Here is a 22,483-nt window from a genome sequence, read left to right on the forward strand (position 1 = left end):
GGCCACACACACTACAGAGTCACATTAGGAGTTGCTGTGATGAAATTCACACAAGTTGGATCAGCCTGCGATTTCAATTTTTATCTTTTGATTTTCGGTGTGATGTTGAATTGGTCCTCAGTGGTTTGGTGATTTTGGTTTCTGTTGATTGTTGTGACACCATTTTGTTTTCAACAAATTACACAGTATTACTCGGGGAAAGATTTTCCATTTGAATATTTCGTTCCTCGAGTTCTGATGTGTGTTTTAGGTGTTCCCTTAATTTGAGCAGTGTATATAAACACTTTATGCATATTTCAAAGTTATCATGTATAACGTTCAGAGAGACCAGTTGCACGCATTGGTAAATCATACCGGTTTCTATCCATGTTCTGTTTTATTTCAGTTGCTACATACTACACTGTCTTGCTTGTATTATATAAGAACAAGTATTTGCCCCCTTACTAATATCATATCCTCTGTTTTTGTATATTATACACAATGAATAATTTTAGACCTGTAGACACAATGAGAAAGCAAACCCGAGTGAACACCCTACAGTTTTGAAATCACTTTCATTATTCAAGGAACAAAGTTATGTCACCCCTTGCCACCACAGTTGGTTGTAGTACTTTTAGCAGCTGTTAACTGCAACTAAACACTTCCCATAATTTGATATTAGCCTTTCACTATGGTGTTGAGCGATGTAATCTCACTCCTTTTTTTTTAAATTCAGATGCATTGGTAGGTTTGTGAGCGTCGTCTGCTGGTTTTGGGTCCCTGCCATAGCATCTCTATATTGTGTTCAAGTCAGAACAGGGACTAGGCCACTCCAAAACTGGAATTTGGTTTCATCTGAGTCATTCACCTGCAGATTTGCTTTTGTGTTTTGATTTTGTCCTCCTGTGTAACCCAAATACACTTCAGCTTCAGATTACAGACTCATAAGCAGGCATTCAACCAATAAGAATATTCTGGTTAATGTGGAATCCCATGGTTCCTACAATAATGGCCAGAGACCGCAAAGCACCCCTACACCATCACACAAGCACGGCATGTGTTACTTTAGGTCTGACACCAGGCCTGGTGGACCTCTGTCATTGGCAGACTTCTACTTTTGACGTGTCTGACATTGGAGGCCATCCAAGGGTTTCATTGCAAATGCAAGACAGGCACTGATGTTACTCTTGGAGCACAGAGTGTTTCCGCCATGCTGCTCTCCCATGGATGATATCCCCCCCAGTCTTTTTCTGAAAGTGGAGTTGTGCTTACTAGAGAGAACTGCAGTTCTTTGGCTGTTCTCCTGGGGTCCTCTCTGACTTCTTGAACGAGTCCTTACTGTTCTCTTGGGATTATTTTGGCAAACTGGCCTTTCCTGGTAAGATTTCCCCCACTGTTTGAAATGATCTCCATATGGAGATACAGTAAACCCTCATTTTATTGCGGTTAATTAGTTCCAGACTCTATCGCGATAAATGAATTTCTGCGAAGTAGAACTCTTTATTTATAAATCAAATATTTTTGCATTTAGAGCATAGAAAACCTGTTTACGACCTTCTAAATACATTTTTTAATATTATTAGAGCCCTCTAGACATGAAATAACACCCTTTAGTCAAAAGTTTAAACTGTACTCCAAGACCAGACAGGGAACAGATCTTCCTCTTCAAAGGGGTGCGCGTCAGGAGCAGAGAATGTCAGAGAGACAGAGAGAGGAAAGCAAACAATCAAAAATCAATATGGCTGTTCGGGCTTTTAAGTATGCGAAGCTCCGCCGGACATAGCAGCTGCAAGGAAGGGAGCAATGTGAAGGTAGTGTTTCAGCATTTTTTTTAGAGGAGCGCCCGTATCCTCTAGGCCAGTGTGTGAACAGCCCCTCCGTCAGGAACAGAGAATGTCAGAGAGAGAGAAGCAAACAATCAAAAATCAATACGTGCTGTTAGGGCTTTCAAGTAGGCGAAGCACCGCGCGGGAAGCATATCGTTTATCATTGAGGAGTTTTATTTAATACGTAATACGTGCTCTGATTGGGTAGCTTCTCGGCCATCCGCCAATAGCGTCTCTCGTATGAAATCAACTGGGCAAACCGACTGAGGAAGCATGTACCATAAATTAAAAGATCCATTGTCAGCTGAAATCCGTGAACCAGCAAAAAATCCGTGATATATGTTTAGATATGCTTACATTTAAAATCCGCGATGGAGTGAAGCTGCGAAAGTCAAGCGCGATATAGCGAGGGATTACTGTAGTGGCTCTCCCTGTGGTGCGCTGTAGTCCCAGAGCCTTAGAAACCGCTTGTTTATAACCCTTTCCTGATTGGTAAACTTCAGCCATTGTTTTTCTTTTCTCTTCTCGAATTTCCTTTGATTGAGACCTGTTGTTCTTCTGCAAAACCTGTGGCAATAACCATTTCCAGTGTCAGGGTCAAAATATGGTAAGGTTTACATTCAGGTCATCAACTAACTTGGCTGAGCTCTTTGAGTGATCAAGTGGATGATGTTTCACACAGGCAATAAATGTATTACCTAAATATCAGTTTAGAAATGATGAGATGAAGGGAACCACAGTAAACATATAGTAAGTACATTTTGTCTGAAGTTGTGAAGCCGTTTACTGTGACTAATAACTAAAAATAAGGGGATATTGGGAGGTGGCAAATACTTTCTCACAGCAATCTGGATGGCTTGAAAATGACAAAATAAAAATGTGTTTATAACATAAAGGAAGAATTTCAGCAGGTTTCACTCCCTCTGCTCAAAGAAATGTCACAATGGCACGCATTGTTCAAGAATGGTGCAATCTTGCAGCGCAGCATCCATGTTCATTTGACCTTGGCTTCATTAAGGCTAATGGCAGAGCACTGCGTTGTACAGGTCTGAGCTACCCATAAGCCATTGTGAACTTGTTGTAACAATACAATTTATCTTTGTTTGGCCAAAAATCACACAAGTAGTGGCGCAGTGGGCTTTAACAGGCCCTGCCTTTTGACAGCTTTGACTCTCTAAGAAGACAAGAAAACCCTTGTAGGGTAAAAATGGAGGAAACCTCGGGAAAGGCAGTTCAAAAGCCGCTTTTCCACTGCATAGTACGGCACGACACGGTTCAGTACAGCTCACTTTTGCGGGGCTTTCCACTGGGAACAGTACCTGGTACCTGGTCCTTTTTAGTACCACCTCAGCCGAGGTTCCAAGCGTGCCGAACCGTTACCAAAATGTGACGTGTAAACTCTGCTGGTCACTGATTGGCCGGAGAAAATCGTCATTACTGCGTCACTGGCTATTCTTTTCTTTAAAGGTACAGACACGCGGAAGTTTCGAAAGTTCTCCAGCCACTGAGTGTTTGTAAAACCGGGAACAATCACATCCCACCACTCTGAAGCACGGTTAAATGTCCAAACAGATGGTCTGTTGCGGCGACTTTTTTGCCAAATGTGGAAGATCTGTAATATACAGAATCAGCATTTTAATGTTACACTGGCAGTTAAGTTCATTTTATGCTTTGCAACAGTGATAAAAGTTAGCTAGTGATGTGCTTTTCTTAGATGCTTAGCCTTGCGCGTCGTCGAGCTAAAGTGTTGTCGTTGTCTGCGTGTTGTTGTAAAAGTTCCACGGTGTCACGGCAGTAGAGCGGCGCAACTATAACGACATCGCGTGAATAATCCCCACTCTTAAGCGGTACTAAACTGCAGTCAAACGCAAAACCGGCGAACTGAGCCGAACCAAGGTGAGCTGTACTGAACCGTGCTGTGCCGTACTATGCAGTGGAAAAGCGCCTAAAGAGAGACCCCTTTCCAGGTAGGCTGGGTGTGCAGTGGGGGTCAATATGATACAATACACAGAACACAAATCATCATCAATACAGTATAATAGTAAAATAGAAATATTACAAGTACAGAGCAGAATTTAACAGTAGATGATATCCCATAATAGGATTTGGATTTGTTTAGAGTCCTGGAACAACAACAACAACAACATTTATTTATATAGCACATTTTCATACAAACAGTAGCTCAAAGTGCTTTACATAATAAAGAATAGAAAAATAAAAGACACAATAAGAAAACAAAATAAGTCAACATTAATTAACATCGAATAAGAGTAAGGTTCAATGGCCAAGGGGGACAGAAAAAACAAAAAAAAAACCCCAGATGGCTGGAGAAAAAATAAAATCTGTAGGGATTCCAGACCATGAGACCACCCAGTCCCCTCTAGGCATTCTACCTAACATAAATGAAACAGTCCTCTTTGGATTTAGGGTTCTCACGGAAGGGCTTGAAGATGATGGTCACGTAGAGTTCTGCCTTTTAATCCATCCATCATTGGAGACCTCAGCCATCAAGCTGCTTCCCCCTATTGGCTATTCCACAGTTGAGACAGCGCTGGGCCAGCCAATCCGATGAAAGGACCCCTCTATCCGACGACTCCCGCAATCCTCCTGCAAACAGATGTTTAATATTTTATAATAATAATTAAAGTCTGCTTTAAATAGGTTTATCATTCACAGCCCTGTAAAATGTGTGTAGCACTTCCTATCGATACTCTGGTTTTACATATTAAAGACTAGGGAGCTCTGCTCACTTCGCTCGCCCACCCCCGGGTTTGGTTAACCGGATATACAATTTTAAAAGATTATTTTCATGGGAGTTGTTACATATGCATTATTTTCACTTTTACTTTAAAACTTTAGTAAAAACAATACTTGAAATTAACTTTTCTTCAAGATTGCATTGAATTTTGATTCCGTTTGGACTTGCATCGGGACAATGTAACGTATAACTGCCTGTGAGTGAATATCGTTTCTTTCTCTCTAATAAATAAAACAACTTTCTCGAAGGTTTGTCCATGCTTTTACTTTTTAGTCGTTGATATGTCATCTAGAACATATAAAATTATTGACCTGATAAAAATGTGTCTGCCAAAAGCATTCAGACGACTGAGAGGTTAGATGACCGTGGTCTTGTTTGAAGACAGTTGTAAGTAGGCCGTGACTTGAAAGAATCACACGTTAAAAATCTCCGTCTCACGGGACATCATACCACATCAACATTCATGGAATCTTTTAATTCTCGCTGGCAACACGATTTAGACGATCTACAAGTCTCCGACTTAGTTTAAATCCAAACAATATATTCAGTCTGTTTTCGCTGTTCTGTTATTTCACAGAGTAATAATTTCCATTTGTTTGCGCTACTGCAATCTTTCCTATCCTTTTTTTTTTTTTTTTTTGAGTCTTTCGAATTTTCCATTATCTCTAACCTGCTCTGCATGTGTACCGCACCAACGTTTTTGAATTCCTTACAACGTTTTCCTTTGTCATCTACTCCTTGTCCTTATTTCCATCCCTGAGCGTGGTTAAAGCTTTTTCTCGTGCTCGTGTTGTGAAAGGGGCTGAACACACACTAAGGAGATGTGGTCAGATCAACTGCTGGCTTGCTGCTGCCTCTGGCGAGCTGCGTGTTCTGCTTGTCGCACTGCACGTCGATCATTTAAAAGCCTGTACAGCAGGTGTCCTTTTGTCTCGCGGGACATTGAAGTGTCTTCCGAGAAGATCACCTCTCATCTTCCTCGTTTTTTTTTTTATAATAGAGAGATGAAACTATTAGCAATCTAGTCCTAATGGAGTCTTACAATGAGATAAATATCGAACTCCCGGAGATCAAATCTCAACCTAAGCCTGGTGTTTGTTGAACTTGCACATTCTTTTGACAATTAATTCATAGATGGCTATTGCTGGACTTCATTTATGTTAATCCGTTCCAAACTGCTTTGCTTGGCTATCTGTTTACACAAATCTGTGTGTTTTATGTCTCTTCATTATGTAATTAGTAATTTTATAAATTGTATATTTTACCTGAGACTTTGTGTGGACTCTGAAGTGTGCTATACAAAATTGAATGGTGCTTGGGATTTTCTTCTGAATCTCAGATGTATGTGTGGTAAGCTAATCGGAGCCTGTAAATTGGCCTTGTATGAATGGGTGAGTGAATTAGTGTGGCGGTGGACTAGTTACCCATCCAGGGATGGTTCCTAACTTGTAGTTAACTAATGTTGTTGGGACAGGTGCTGGCCTATGTAACCCTGAGAGTATGAAAATGCTCTGATAGGTTTTGAAATCTTGAAAAAGACTTGTCTGCTGTCTCATTTGTGTTGATCTCTCATCACTTACGGAGTCATCTCTCTTTCTCTCCCCCTCAGGGACCATTTGCGTACTGCTGTCTTTCCCCTTTATCTTTAACCCCTGCATGGGCTGTGACTATGCCACACCACCATGGGTCGGACTTGTTTATTTCATTCCCTTCATCATCATCTTCCAGTTTGGATGGGCGGCCACCCAGATTTCCCACCTGTCCCTCATTCCAGAGCTTGTCCACAGTGATCATGACAAGGTGGAGCTCACTGCCTACAGGTAAGCATTTGCTCTGCATTTAAGGGCTTTCTGGTTTATTGTATTTGGGTGGTATAGCATTCAGAGCTTTGAAGCAGCAATTCTAGAGTCTTGGGTTCAAATCTCCTTCTGTGCATGTATATGAGATTTCTTTAGAAAATGTGGTTTTCTTCATCTTCCCAAAAATTGATGGATACTTCCGAGTTGGCCTGGTGTGTGTTTTCTTATGATGATTTATCACCTGGTGCAGGCTTTTCTTCTTGCCATTTGTGTCATTGTGCCAAGATTGTTTAGCTCCTTGTGAACCCAATATTGGAATAAGTGGGTTCAGAGTAAATGTATTTAATCATCTTTGATATGACCATATTTTACTCCAAAAGAGTTTTTGAGCATAATTGAGAGCATTACATTAGTATTAAGTTTTAAAACCATATATTTTTTTTTTTTATTATAACTAGGGGGCTGCAGTCTGCACTGCGCGCCATTGTGAAGAGGGGGGCTAAACGCACCCCAAGGAGACGCGCTTGCTCCTCCAAAACCCCCCCTTAAATGATGATACAATGGGAAACAAATTATATTTTTTTATTTTTTTTACCTCCTCTTTGCTCAATCAGATGCTGGCTTGCTGCTGCCGTGACGCACACGAACGTTTAAAAGCCTGTACAGGAGCTGTCCTTTTGTCTCACTGCCTTGTGTCTCTGCTCCCCCAGACATCCTCAAACACTATTCGATCTCTTTTTGCTGTTCCTTTATTTCACCGAATAATAATTTCAGTTTGTTTGCACTTTGGCATGTGGCTGGGGGTGGTACCCAGCCAGGAGGACCGTAGGAGGGCTTACAAATCCTCCAGACCATGAGGAGGCGACCGCCCTGATGTCTTTGGAGAACACGGGAACTGAGCTTGGAAGCTCAACCCTATATGGGCCCGTGGTCGCCTACAGGGGGCGCCCTGATGCTTGGAGAGTCCTGGTCCTCGGCACTTCCGGGGGGAAGACGACCAGAGACATCCGTTCGTTGGCTTGAGTCAGGAGTAGAGAAGAACGGAGCTCGGGAGGAGAGGAAAGGAGGTGGCCTGAAGAGAGAGGCATTTTGATAGAGGCCTGGACTTTGGGGGAATTTTGGGGTTGTGTGTGGCACTTGTAAATATGGACTGTGTTAATAAACGTGTTAGGTGAACCATTGGTGTCCACCTGTCTGTGTCTGGGCCAGCCTCCACAGCACTAATACGATCTTTACTATCATTTTTTGAGACTTTCAAATTTTCCTGCTTCCATTATCTCTAACCTGCTTTACTTGTGTATCGCGCCAACAGTTTTAAATTCTTTACGACGTTCTACTTTGTCTTTTTCTGGCCCTGGGCTTTCTTTATTGCATTCTTTTCTCTCCAATGCTTTTGGGTCTCTTTCCGACGCGCTGCTCTTTCTTCTTCGCTTAGTCATTGACGTATCCAACCTCAGTAATGAGGACCCCCTGTGACTGCAGGTTTTTGTTCCAACCAGATTCCTAATCAGTAACAACACCTGATAACGCTGAGCTCATTTAATTAGCTGGGATTATTTTTCTTTTATTCTACATTCAGAAAAGCACAGCAGCATGATTTTTACATTTATAAGAAATTTAGAAATATTTCTGCTTTTGCTCTAGATTTAAATGTTTAACTCTCTTTTGTTGATTTCATTATATTTTGCACTTTGTGCAGTTTTTCCTCTTCATTGTACTGTATCTTATTAATGACAATTAAAAATGAGCAGAGCAGACACGCTGGCAAACACTGAATGATAAAAGGCTGCAAGTACTTTAGCATCAGACCCACTAATTAGTAAATAATGGATTAATTAAATAATTAGAACACCTAGAAAAGTAGAATGAAAATCAAGATGAAAATCTGGTTTTAAAAAAAAAAAAAAATGCATTATATCCCATATCTGCTTGGTGTATGTGTGTATATATATATATATATATATATATATATATATATATATATATATATATATATATATATATATATATATATATATATATACAAAAATATAAACACACACGCACAGTGGAACCTCTGTTCACGACCATAATTCGTTCCACCGAAGCAATTTCCTCTTAGGATTGTATGTAAATACCATTAATCTGTTCCAGACCGTACGAACTGTATGTAAATAGATTTTTTTTTTTTAAGATTTTTAAGCCCAAATATAGTTAGTTATACGATAAAATGCACATCTAATAGTAAACTAAATGTAAAAACATTGAATAACGCAGAGAAAACTAACATTGCTAGAGTTCGTGCAATAGCCTTATGACCCAATCTCTGTAAACACTTTTTTTTAATGAGTTTTAAGCACGGGGAAGGAACATTTGAACAAATCCGAACTTTAATTTAAAAACCAACCAAGAAAGTAACATTGCAGGAGTTCACGTTAATAGCCTTACAGCCCGATCGCTGTAAACACATTTTTTAAAATGAGTTTTAAGCACAGGGAAAAAAACGAACATTTGAAAAAAGAGAAAAATAACATTGCAACAATTCTCGCTACAAACTGAAAAATTTAACTTTTGAAAAATCTGTAATACAAAAACCATAAACCACCAAGATAACTAACCTTGCATGAGTCGAGTTCTGGCATGAAGAGAGGAGGCTACAGTTTTGAGGGAGAGTTCGGCTCCGGGATGGAGGGATGTTTTCCTTCAGGTGTTTTCTCTGTTGTGATTTCTTGGGTTTCTGGTGTTTTTAGCTGTTTAGCTGGTGGATCAGACTTAGTGAAATAGCGGTCTAATGTGACTTGCCATTTCCTACGCATTAAAATTTTTCGGAAATGAAAGAAGACATTGTTGTTCATCATGTTTATCACTCTGTTCGTAACCGCTTTGTCAGGGTGGATAGTTTTGCAGCAAATCGCCATGAATCTTCCTGGCTTTCTCGCATAACATCGCCTCACTTACGCTATCCCCTGCAAGTTGCTTCTCATTCAGCCACACTAGCAACAGTTTTTCCACCTCTTCCAGCACTTGAGGCCTCTGCCTGGTTAATGCTGTAACTCCTTTTGCAACATGAGCTGCTTTAATAGATTCTTTCTGCTTTAGAATAGTCGAAATCGTAGATTTTGACTTCTTGTACTCGGCGGCAAGATCAGTAACACAAACGCCACGCTCAAACTTTTCAATAATTTCTTTCTTTAATTCGATTTCAATTTTCTTCAAAACTTTCTTCTCACCACTCTTCACTTGCTAAGAAGCCATGGTTAACTGCAAAAGCACACGAAATACTGTAGAACACAAAGAGAGCACAGGTAAAGCACGCACGTCTGACTGAGAACAATGAACAGGGAGCGGCTCAACACGTGCTTAAAGTATGAACCGGAAGGGAAATGGAATAGAGCACAAAGAGTTCACAGCGAAAGCAGGCATGCACGTACAGGCAGGCACGTCTGACCGAGAACAATGCAACACGTGCGGAAATCATCGGCACGCAAAAAATCGAAAGGGAAACTGGCTTGCTCGTATACCGAGTGTGTGGTCGTGAACCGAAGCAAAAGTTGGGCAAACTTTTTGGTCGTGAACTGAGTTGTACGTGTACTGAGACGTTCGTGAACCGAGGTTCCACTGTATATAGGTTGTAAGTATGATGTCACTTGACCGTGTCACAGGACTTGAAAATGTCTCTCTTCAAAAGAGATGTGTTGTCGCAGGAAAAAAAGTCTCGTCTCGTCCCAAGTTTTTTTTTTATATAATGGAGAGATGGTATAGTTTGTCACTGTTGTATTCTTTTCAATTTAAATCTCCATTATGCCTTTTCTCAATGAAGTTATGAGATTCAAATGTTTTCTCAGCCACCCATACAAACTACTGTACATGAGGTATGTAACATATTAAAAATATATGTGTATTTTCTTTTCCATTTACAGTTAACCATTTTGTATTTATTGCCAAGGATGACAGGATAACAATGCAAGAAGTCCTCGGGTTACGATGTTTCGACCTACGACGTTTTGAGTTTACAACGCTCACTACCATAAAAACTTAAAAAAAAAAAAATAGTGATTTGGCTTGCGCCAATTAGTGTCGTACTTACAGACCACGTGGGCAAACTAGTTTGGTTGCGCGCAGCATAAAAATACACAGTAACGCAACATATGAGTGAGGGAGTTGGCGAAGTAGTTTTGTTGCGCGTGGAGGAAGTGTTCCGTTTGTTTGGCAACTTTATGGCTCAGAGTCTTCAGGTTATAGTGCTTCTAGAAGAGGAAATCCATCACGATGGAAGTGAAATTAGACATTGTAAAGAGATCAGAAGAAATAAAGGTAAGGAATGTTTTTTACACTCATTTTCTGTTACTACAGTATAGTGTACAGTACAGTACATGACCTTTCCATTTTCTGTGACTTAGTTGTGTTTTTATGTTCTAGGTTATGAATTTGCAAATGTGTTAGTGACTTAAGCTAGGGTGTGTTTCGACTTACACCAAAATTTGGGTCACATCACTGTTGCAGGAATGGAACTGTGTCATAACCTGAGGACCAGCCGTATTGTGATGTTCTGGAAATTAAAAGAACCACTACAATGATTGTGCGTCTTTTTTGTTTGTCAAATGGGAGCAAGTCTTAAAAATTCTGTACAGCATGAACTATGGATTGCTGTTTCAAATTTACGGCGAAAGAGGTCCCTTCATCTTATATTCTTTGTAGACCCCCACACCATTCAGCAGCCTCTCCTAGAACAGCAGATAAGTTTTCATATTCACTAATACTTTTCCCCAAAGGAGATTCTGAAATTTTTTTTTTTTTTTTATACTGAACAACTAACTTTAATAAGTGTTTAAATATTTTACAATTTCATTTTTCCCTCACACATCTCATTAGCCAGTTCTTTACCAAAGTTCTACAGACCTAGTTTAAAAACCAAATGACTATGAACTGTACTGATCTAATAATGCAAAGTAGACATGACTAAAAATACTTTAGAATACTTTAGAATATTGAAAATATGGAGTGATTTTGTTCAATTAAAAATTTTTGACTATATTTTTTTTAAAGGAAATCTATTCAAATGTAAGGAAAAGAAAATTGCAAGTAATAGCAGTTCCCCATACCTCCTCTGTTTCTGTTATACATTTCATATTGTGAATTTAAAGGGGCACCATACACAACTATAACTGACACAGTTACAATTTAAAACAAAGATATTTATTTGCATAACAATACTTTTTTTTTTTTTTTTTATTTATTAATTTTATTACAATCAATACATAGCAATCAAGTTTTACAAAAAAAAAAGAATTATGCTAAGAACAGATCGATCCCCACCCTTGAGAGAGAGAGCAAGCCAAACGGTGTAAAATTTAAGGCTTTTAAAAATACCTAAATCAACAAATTCTCTGTGCTTTATAAAATCATTTCAAAATATTACTGATTAGATCCTGCCATGTTTTGAAAAAAGTCTGCACAGATCCTCTAACTGAGTATTTGATTTTTTCCAATTTTAAATAATATAACACATCAGTTTCCCACTGACTTAAAAGAGGAGAGTTTGGGTTCTTCCAGTTTATCAGAATAAGTCTGCGTGCCAACAGTGTAGTGAATGCAATCACAATTTGTTTGTCTTTCTCCACTTTAAGACCCTCTGGAAGAACCCCAAACACAGCTGTTAATGGGTTAGGAGGGATTGTGAGTCCAAGACTGTCTGAGAGGTAATTAAAAATTTTTGTCCAGAATAATGTTAATTTGGAGCAGGCCCAGAACATGTGACCTAGTGAGGCTGGGGCTTGGTTGCAACGTTCGCAGGTTGGATCATGCCCTGGAAACATTTTGAGAGTTTTAGTCGAGACAGATGTGCTCGATATATAATTTTGAGTTGTATAATTGTATGCTTTGCATATGGAGCTTGAGTGAATTCTCTGCATTGCTACTTTCCACTCCTTTTCTGATATATTAATTGAGAGGTCATTTTCCCAGTGTCCTCTTGGATCTTTGAAAGGAAGGGATTGTAAAAGGATTTTATATATTGTAGAGATGGAGTCTAACTCCTTGAAATTGAGCAATAATTTTTCCAGCGTGGATGAGGGTGCAAGATGAGGAAAATCTGGAAGGTTCTGTTTAACAAAGTTCCTGATTTGAAGATAGTGAAAGAAATTTGTAGCTGGAATGTTAAATTTGGAATGTAATTGTTCATAGGATGCAAAGACGTTGTCTATATAAAGATCTCTAAGCAAGTTAATTCCAAATTTTTCCAGATATTAAAACTGCATATGTTTGTGAGGGTTGAAAGAGGTGGTTCTTTTGCAGGGTGCCACAGAAAGAAGCTTCTCCGTCTTAAAATGCTTTCTACATTGGTTCCAGATTCTAAGTGAGTGGAGCACAATTGGGTTATTAGTGTATTGCCGATAACGTGTGTTTATTGGAGCACAAAGCAAGGAATACAAAGAAGTACTGCAGGATTTTACTTCTATTGCGGTCCATGCCTGTGTATGTTCTTCTATTTGTGTCCAGGTTCTTATCGACTGTATATTTTGCGCCCAGTAATAAAACTGGAAGTTAGGTAGAGCCATGCGCCTTCTGCCTTTTGTCTTTGTAGGGTCGCTCTTTTGATGCGTGGATGTTTAGAATTCCAAATAAATGAGGTTATTGTTGAATCTAATTGCTTAAAGAACGATTTATTAATGTATATTGGTATGTTTTGAAATAAAAAGGAGCTTAGGAAGAATATTCATCTTAACAGTGTTAATTCTTCCAGCTAGTGTGAGATGAAGGGTTGACCATCTATGCAAGTCTTGTTTAATTTTTTCCATACAGACACGAAATTTTGTTGATAAAGAGCTTTATGTTTACTTGTGATGTTTACCCCGAGGTATTTAAACTGTTCTGCAATGATAAAAGGAAGGGTGTCTAATCTAATATTATATGCTTGCGAATTCACGGAAAGAGTACACTTTTATTCAGATTAATTCTGAGACCAGAGAGCTTTTGAAATTCTGTGAGTGCTGCTAAGACTGCAGGCACAGAATTTTCTGGGTCCGATATATACAGTACCATGTCATCTGCATATAATGAGATTTTCTGTTCCAGTCCTTCTCTGCTAATCCCCTTTATCTGATCAGTATTTCGACAATGTATTGCCAGTGGTTCAATGGCAATTGCAAACAGCAGTGGTGACAAAGGGCATCCTTGTCTTGTGCCACGTTCTAGTTTAAAGTAGTCTGAGCAAATGTTATTGATGCAAACTGAAGCTTCTGGGTTAGTATACAGTAATTTAATCCATGCACAAATGTTCGGGCCAAACCCAAACTTCTCCAAAATAGTAAAAGGTATTTCCATTCAATCATGTCGAATGCTTTTTCTGCATCCAATGATAATAATATTTCTGGGGTGTTTGATTTAGTTGGTGAGTATATTACATTAAACAGGCGTCGAAGATTTGAAGATAAGTGTCGGCCCCTAATAAATCCAGTTTGGTCTTGTGATATTATTGAGGGGAGCACTTTCTCCATCCTTCTAGCTATGATTTTAGAGAGTATTTTAACGTCGTTATTCAGAAGTGAAATTGGTCTGTATGATGCACATTGTAATAAGTCCTTATTTTGTTTTGGAAAGACAGTGATTAGTGCTTGGCGAAAGGTTTGTGGAAGAGATTGGTTATCTCTGGCTTCTGTAAATGTTGCTAATAGGAGGGAGCTAGCTGAGCGGAGAATTTCTTGTAAAACTCTGCAGGGTAGCCATCAGGGCCTGCTGCTTTTCCACCTTGGAGTGACTTTATAGCATCCAGTAATTCTGATAATGACAGAGGTTTATCGAGCTCCTCCACACTAATAGCGTCAATTTGTGGTATCTGTAATTTATCCAGAAATGCATTAGATTGTATATTGTCTTCTTTAAACTCAGTAGTATATAGGGATTTATAGTAGTCTCTAAAAGTGTACATTATATTTTTGTGTTCGATGATTTTATCTCCATTCGTGTTAGTAATTACGAGATTGCGTTGCACTTCTTGCTTGTGAATTTGTTGCGCTAAAAGCTTATTAGCTTTCTCTCCATGTTCATAATAATGATGTCTGGATTTGTAAATTAGTTGTTCGGTTTCTTTAGTTGTCAAGAGGTTTAATTCTGAATGTAGAGCCTGCCTCCTCTTATGTAGAGTCTCGCTTGGTAGTCTGGCATGTTCTTCATCTATTTTAGTAATTTCGCTTTTATCTCTGCTACTTTCTTCGCTCGGATTTATTTCTGTGGGAAAGATATGAGATAATCTGTCCTCTTAAGAAGGCCTTAAGAGTTTCCCAGAGTATTCCTGCAGAGATCTCAGGGGATGTATTTGTCTCTAGAAAGAATTCAATTTGTTTGGATATAAATTCAGTACAATTCTCGTCAGCTAATAGAAGCGGATTGAGACGCCATCTGCGGGTGAGTGTATGGGGCTTAGTAATTTCAGCTCCAACATCATCGGAGCATGGTCTGAAATAACAATAGCATCGTATTTACAAGATTTAATCTTAGGCAAGAAGTTATTATCTATAAAGAAGTAATCAATCCTTGAGTAGCAATGATGTACTGGTGAGTAGAAAGAATATGTTCTTGAATTTGGGTTTAAAACCTCCAGGGATCTGATAAGTTGTGATCAGTTATAAACTTTGTAATTATCTTTGCGGTGTTAGTTGCGTTCCCCTGTGGAGGAAGTCTTATCTAAAAGTGGATTTAGAACACAATTAAAGTCCCCAGCCATTATAAGTTTATGAGTGTTCAGATTGGGAATGGATGCAAATAAATTTTGTATAAATTCCTTATCATCAACATTAGGTGCATAAACATTTATCAAAATCATTTTACAGTTAGATAAGTCTCCCATGACCATCACATATCTCCCTTCAGGATCCAATACTACATCTGATGCTACAAATGGTACTGTTCTATGTATGAGAATTCCCACCCCTCTAGTTTTCTTTGTAAAACTAGAATGGAACATTTGGCCAGTCCAGTCTTTTTGCAGCCGGAACTGATCCTTACTTAGTAAGTGGGTTTCCTGTAAAAATACTATTTTAGCATTTAGACCTGTTAGGTGAGAAAGTACTTTCTTTCTCTTTAATTCGTGATTCAGGCCTTTAACATTCCAGCTTACGAAGTTAACTGTCCCATCATGGAGACACTGATTCTGAGTTTTTGGTGTCATATTATAGTCTTAACTGGAAGTGAAATAGTTTAGGTCTTAATTTCCTATTCCCCCAAGAGTTGTTGCCATGCAGCTTATTATTACGTTGATAGTTATAATTATAAAGATTGAGATGATAGATTAGATATAGATCAAGCCTGCTCTCTTTCTCTTCCCCTTAACCCCCACCCTCCCTTTTTGCCTCCCCAGGTGAGGCTAAAACCCACTTCATGCAGTCCCAGTCCTCTGACATACCCAGAGACAGAGCACGTCCAAAGCACATCAAGCCCCCATGCAGTGGCGCTTTAAGGTTAAAAGATAGAGATATCTGTTACCAATATAGTCTTTAAAAGAGGAAAAAGAAAAAAAAGAAAAGAATTTTGCACTTAATATATATATATATATATATATATATATATATATATATATATATACATATACACATATACATATATATATATATATATACATACATACATACATATAATCTTCATCAATTTTAGTGCATTAAGATGATATCCCCAGATAATAAACCCAGGTGATGGTGTTAAAGATGTGTCCAAAACAAGCATAACAAGTCTTAATGCAGTAATAGCAATAACAGCAAACCAAGGGTATGATATTGAACAGTCTCATTTAGGGTACACATGAAATAATTAGAAAAAAAAAAAAGAGGAGGAAAACGTAATTAAGCACAATAAAACACAAACATTCTGAAATTTTAAACATTTGCACAGTGCCCTTTTATTCTAAGTATCTCAATGAAAAACTGAACTTTGCTCACAAATTTCCTTGAAGAATAAATGTGCCAAATTTCAACATAATTAGTCCCCTGGGATCAGAGCTGTTTCGTGTGAACAGACATGGCGACTGCATTAGGTGCTTTTTGCATTCTGTGTGATGTCTTTCCCGTAGCTGTCTGTCCTTTAAAGATATAACTTTAATTAGTATTGGTTGGTTCAGCCTTTACTGATGTTTTTGAATTAGAAAGTACAGAGAATCTGTCTAAAGCAGGGGTCGCCAAGTCTGGTCCTGAAGGACCACCGTTGCGCAGGTTTTCATTCTAACCCGTTTTTTTAATGAGTTCCATGTTTGTACGGCTAATGGACTTCTTGTGAATTCATTTAAATTTAATTGCTTTTTAAAGATTTGTTCCCCTGAAATTCTTCATCGTTCCTCTGAATTGCTTCATTACTTTCCTTAAATGGCACCCAAACAAAAATGAAATGTGAAGTGAGGGAACCGACAGAAGACCAACTAAGTCAGGGCCTCAAACTCCAACCAGCTGCTAATTGAGGTGCCAATTCTTGTCGTTAATTAAACCCGTTCTTTAATTCTGTGGCTTGTTGCTGCTCTCGTGGTGCATTAGCAGACATTTCTGAAATTGTTGATTTTCTCTTTTCTAAGAGCAGCTCTGTTCAAATGTTTTGGGGACCTGAGCAGACCAACATTTCTGAGACTTTCACCTTTCTTTATTTTCAGATATTGTATGATGGATACCAGTTCTTTTGGCTCATTTTGTATCTTATTGTTTGGCTGCTAATTAAGGAAAAAGAAATAATTAAGGGGTCTGAGTCTTCAAGAGCAAGTCAATTCAAATGAGTTCAGAAGACGTTAATTAGTAGCAAAAACGGGACACTCATTCAGATTCGGGTTAGAATGAAAACCTGCAGCCACGGTGGTCCTCCAGATCCGGAGTTGGCGACCTCTGCTCTAAAGCACCACTGATGATTCTTGGAGTTTCTCGTTGTAGATTTAACTTGCTGTCTCCTTCCCTGCAGTGGAAAAAAGAAATCAAGTCTTGTGACAACTTCTGCTTAAGGCACAATAGTATTGCTTTTGTTTTGTTTCTGGAACTGAAAGTGTAGATGCCATTCTGACGAGGATTTTTTTATTTTTTATTTATTTAAATCTTAGATCAATGATCAGCAACTTGTCATAAACATAGTGGGGGGGGGGGGTTATCTACAGTTATCCAAAAACAACAAAAAAAACAACATTCCTCAAAATGGTGTAGCACAGAAGACACAAACAAGGCCAAATAAACTTAAAATGGCCACATGACTGCAATTCTAGAATGCTGATTTAATTCATATTGTAATTGTCCCTCAATTGGTCTTACAGCCATATGAAAAGGTTTGGGAACTCCTCTCAGCCTGCATAATAATTTCCTCTCCTTTCAACAAAAAAAAGATAACAGTGGTATGTCTGTCATTTCCTAGGAGTCCTGCGGTGTTTTCCGAACAAAGATTTTTAGTGACGCAGTATTTAGTTGTATGAAATTAAATCAAATGTGAAAAACTGGCTGTGCAACAAATGTGGGTCCCCTTGTCATTGTGCTGATTTGAATGCCTGTCACTGCTCAATGCTGATTACTTGTTTGGATGAGCTCGTGAAGCCTTGAACTTTATAGACAGGAGTGTCCAGTCATGAGTGGTCAAAGGTATTTAAGGTGGTCAATTACAAGTTGTGCTTCCTTCCCTTTGACTCTCCTGTGAAGAGTGGCAGACAGCATGGGATCCTCAAAGCAAGTCTACAAAGATTAAGTCTCCTGGTTTAGGGGAAGGCTATAAAAAGCCATCTCAGAGGTTTAAACTGTCAGTTTCAACTGTAAGGAATGGAATCAGGAAATGGAAGGCCACAGGCACAGTGTCCAACAGGGGTTGGATATTCCAACAAGACGATGACCCAAAACACAGTTGGAAATCTACAAAGGCATTCATGCAGAGGGAGAAGTCCAATGTTCTGGAATGGCCGTCACAGTCCCCTGACTTGAATATCATCGACAATCTATGGGATGATTTGAAGCAGGCTGTCCATCAAATTGAACTGAACTGGAGAGATTTGGTATGAAGAAGGTCAGAAATACCTCCATCGAGAATCCAGACACTCCTCACAGGCTATAGGAGGACAGCGTCAGGAGGCGCAAGTATTGATGTCATATCTTTGTTGGGGTGCCCAAATTTATGCACCTGTCTAATTTTGTTATGCTGCATATTTTCTGTTAATCCAATAAACTTAATGTCACTTTTGAAATCCTACTGTGTCCATAAGGCGTGTCGTGTATTAAAAGGAAGTTGCTACTTTGAAAGCTCAGCCAATGAGAAACAAAGATCCAAATTAAGAGGGCTTCCCAAACTTTTTCATATGACTATATTAAAGCTTGAGCTGAAACTTGTCAGATATTGTACATTGCCACTCACCACCATTTCCTATTTGCTCCAGGCACGTTAAACAAGATCTCTATAGTCCATCTTTTGCTGGAACAAAAACTGCCTTTGCATTTATAGAATGGTGATACTGCATTATTTGCATAAGATGGTGTGCATACAGTACACTAGAATCCTAGCTAAACGTTTAAAGATAATCCTGTTTTGAGGTCAGTGAATTTTACATTCATATGAGACTAGGCAGTTTATATTTGGTTCCTACATTTAGTTTATATGTTTATCAGAATTCAAGAGAGGTGAAAAAGAGAGTGCAGGCAGGGTGGACTGGTTGGAGAAGAGTGTCAGGAGTGATTTGTGACAGACGGGTACCAGCAAGAGTGAAAGGGAAGGTCTACAGGATGGTAGCGAGACCAGCTGTGTTATATGGGCTGGAGACAGTGGCCCAGGAGACAGAGCTGGAGATGTTAAGATTTGCATTGGGTGTGACGAGGATGCATAGGATTAGAAATGAGGACATTAGAGGCTCAGCTCAGGCTGGACAGTTTGGAGACAAAGGCAGAGAGTTTAGATTGTGTTGCTTTGGACATGTGCAGAGGAGAGATGCTTGCTGGGTTTATAGGGAGAAGGGTGCTAAGGATAGAACTGCCAGGGAAGAGGAGAAGAGGAAGGTCTAAGAGAAGGTTTATGCATGTGGTGAGAGAGGACATGCAGGTGATGGGTCTGACCGAGCAAGATGACGAGGACAAAGAGATATGGGGAAGGATGATCTCAACAGGGTCTTTACAGAACAGCAGGTCTGCAAATAAAGAAGTAATTCAGTGTTTAAGAATAGTGGAGTCAAAGCACCAGCCTAAACTTCATTGAAATGCTATCAGCTGTTCAGGCAAGTAAAGCCTCAATTAAGCTTAAGAGGAGCTTGATGTGGACTTGTTGGTAAATGTGACTGACTCATTAATAATTAAAGGAAGTGTGCATTGGCAGTCACTACCTCTAACAGTGGTGCCTCAAGTAACTGTGGATGTCGGATGATTTTGCAAAATAAATTTAAGTGAAAAATAAAAAATAAAAAAAAGGAGAAGTACAATCACTAGGAAAGAAGCATTTGGTAGGCGACTTTCTCATAACCTTTGTGGACAACTTGACTGAATCAGACTGCGGCTGAAGATCAGATGACTCGTAGTAAACACGACTCGTACACTCGGTTAGTTAGCCATTTCAGAATCGCATGCTTTTCATGCCTGGGTTCCTCACCTGCTTATTTGTAGTACTGCAGACTCCATGCACATTTTGTGAGCCTGAAAAGTATGGAAGGTTTCATATTAAAAGGTTTTTATACGTTTTTGTTTCAGGTTATTTTGTGGCTTTTAATTCTCCTTCAAAAAAAAAAAAAAAAGTTTTCTGTGTTGGTTTGTTTTGGTAAAGTTTTATTCCTTATTTACGTGATACAAGTGTCGCATCACGTGGCTGTGATCGTCATTTTTGTGACATTACCGTAACTGGGGGTGTGCATACAGTGGTATTTCTGTTGTGAATTACCCCTCTGTTGAATAAAGAAATGACTTCTTATTGTCGGTTACATAAAAAAAGCAATATTTCAGTACCAAGTCGATACCTAAAGCTTATTTTACAGTATCAATATCAAAGTGACATTCAGTAACACACAGAGGCCCTGAAAGTGGATGGCTGACTTCAGAAGACGCACTAATATGTGATAAAGACATGAGTGAAAACTACCGATTAAAAATGGCCATAGTGCCGTGGTGCACCACATTAACACATCTCAAAAAGAAAAACAGCAACAGACATGTCTGGGATTGCTTTTTTGAGGTAGGAGAATTTCAGAAACGTAATTGGTGAAAGCATGCTGTTTTTTAATTTTTTTTTTTTAAATGGCAAAACTGCAATTTATGGAGTTAGCACAGAAATAGATTTGTGCTTGCTTTAAGAGCATTTGACGTCACCAATCAGATGCAAGTTCAGATTGTTTAACTTTTATTAGAGGGTGAGGTTTTGTGATGATGCAGGTTCTGCTCCAGGCCTTCATCTGGCTTCTGGGGAGCTCTCGAACCCGACACTGTCAGTAATGTAACCAGATGAGCTTGGAGAGTGAAGACCTCAAAAACAAAGCAAAATGTGCAAAGTGCTTTTATTTAAAACAAAAACAAAGTGTTCAAAAACAAGTGCAGTGCATAAAGTTCAATAAATAAATAATTCATTAAAAACAAGTGAAAAATGTAGAGGTTAAAATCCAATAAATAAATCTAGTTAAAAACGGGGTTAAAACAATAGCTGGAAGCAGTCCCTTTAAAAACAAAGCCCAGTGCCCTCTTTCTACTGGCGACTCCCCCCCTTCTCCCATCCAGGCTATGCACCAGGGCAGTCACCCTACCTGCAGCTGACCACCTCTTCCTTCTGCCGGTCTGTTTGCCTTTCCGATCTCTGGCTGCGGTGGGCTCCACCAGACCGTGACTTGGGCTCCCCAGCAACCAGGGCACTCACGCTGGGACTTTCACTTCCCAAGTCCCCGACTCCCGCTGCCTTCTCGGCCTTATGCGGCGAGCCAACGTTCTCCCAGTCACTCCTGCTCCACGCAAGTGCTCAGCAGGAGTCACCACTACTGTCGGCCCCTGGGTGCCTCCCAAACACCCCGCTTGGGTCTGCCTAACTGCCTTCTGCTCTCGACGGCGAGTGTACCTTCGCTCGCTCACACACTGGCTTTCTCATGCAGATGATATACAGCTCTATTTTTCATTTAAGCCTAACCAAATTAATACTTTGGTCACTTTAGTTGATTGTCTGTCTGAGGTTAACGACTGGCTCAGTAGTAATTACCTGCAGTTGAATTCAGGAAAAACTGGGGTACTAATTGTTGCTCCTCCTGTTCTTCATTCTGAGATCAGTTTAAAATTATCTTCTGTCTCTCCTGTTATTAAGTCGAGTCTACGTAACCTTGGGGTTATTTTTGACCAGTCCCTGACACTTGATGAGTATGTACGGTCAGTCAGCCGCTCGTGTTTCTTTCATTTAAGAAATCTTTCAAAACTAAGAAATGTTGTTTCTAAATCAGAATTGGAGATGCTTGTTCATTCTGTTATTTCTTCACGGCTTGATTACTGTAATGCTCTCTTTACAGGTTTGAGCAAGTCCTCTCTGTCACGCCTTCAGTTAGTTCAAAATGCAGCTGCCAGGCTCCTAACTCGTGCTGGCCAGGATGATCACATCACTCCCATTCTGTACACACTGCACTGGCTCCCAGTGTTTTATAGAATTCATTTTAAAATTTTGGTACTCACTTTCAGAGCTTTGCATGGACAGGCCCTTGAGTACCTAACCAGCCTGCTCCAACGCCATACAGCTTGCCGGACTCTAAGATCTGGTCAACAGGGCCTTTTAGTTGTCCCACGCTCGCTAAAACCCGTGGGGATTGTGCCTTTCAGTCTGTGGCACCAAGACTATGGAACAGCCTGCCTTGTTGTCTGCGTGGAGTCGAGTCTGTTGATTCTTTTAAAAAAACAACTAAAAACATTTCTTTTTAAACAAGCTTTTAATTAGTGCTAAATAGTTCCAGTTTGTTTATTTATTGTTTTTTTTTACTGCTTTTGTTTATGTTTTTCCTTCAACTGTTTGTATTTATTCTGTATTTGCTGTTCAGCGCTCTGTGACCTCTTGTCTGTGAAGGGCGCTATATAAATAAGCTACTACTACTACTACTACTTTCTCCTTCCTGCTGCCTCCTCCTTTAACCTCTGTTCACTTTCTTCTCTTTTTTTTCCCCTTTCTGCTTATATATAAACTGCTCAAAAAAATTAAAGGAACACTTTGAAAAC

At 39.3% G+C, this 22,483-nt stretch overlaps 1 protein-coding gene across 2 annotated transcripts in view; it reads left to right on the top strand.

Moving 5' to 3' along the window:
- The window catches only part of mfsd12a (major facilitator superfamily domain containing 12a), a 118,466-nt gene that overhangs the window by 32,857 nt on the left and 63,126 nt on the right, over positions 1 to 22,483 (top strand). For both annotated transcript variants that reach the window (XM_039767138.1, XM_039767137.1), the window contains exon 2: positions 6,173 to 6,383. In XM_039767138.1, coding sequence (XP_039623072.1) covers positions 6,173 to 6,383 — 211 coding nt within the window. The remainder of the gene's footprint in view (positions 1 to 6,172; positions 6,384 to 22,483) is intronic.

This window comes from Polypterus senegalus, chromosome 10 (assembly GCF_016835505.1).
Source record: "Polypterus senegalus isolate Bchr_013 chromosome 10, ASM1683550v1, whole genome shotgun sequence".
NCBI classification, from domain to species: Eukaryota; Metazoa; Chordata; class Cladistia; order Polypteriformes; family Polypteridae; genus Polypterus; species Polypterus senegalus.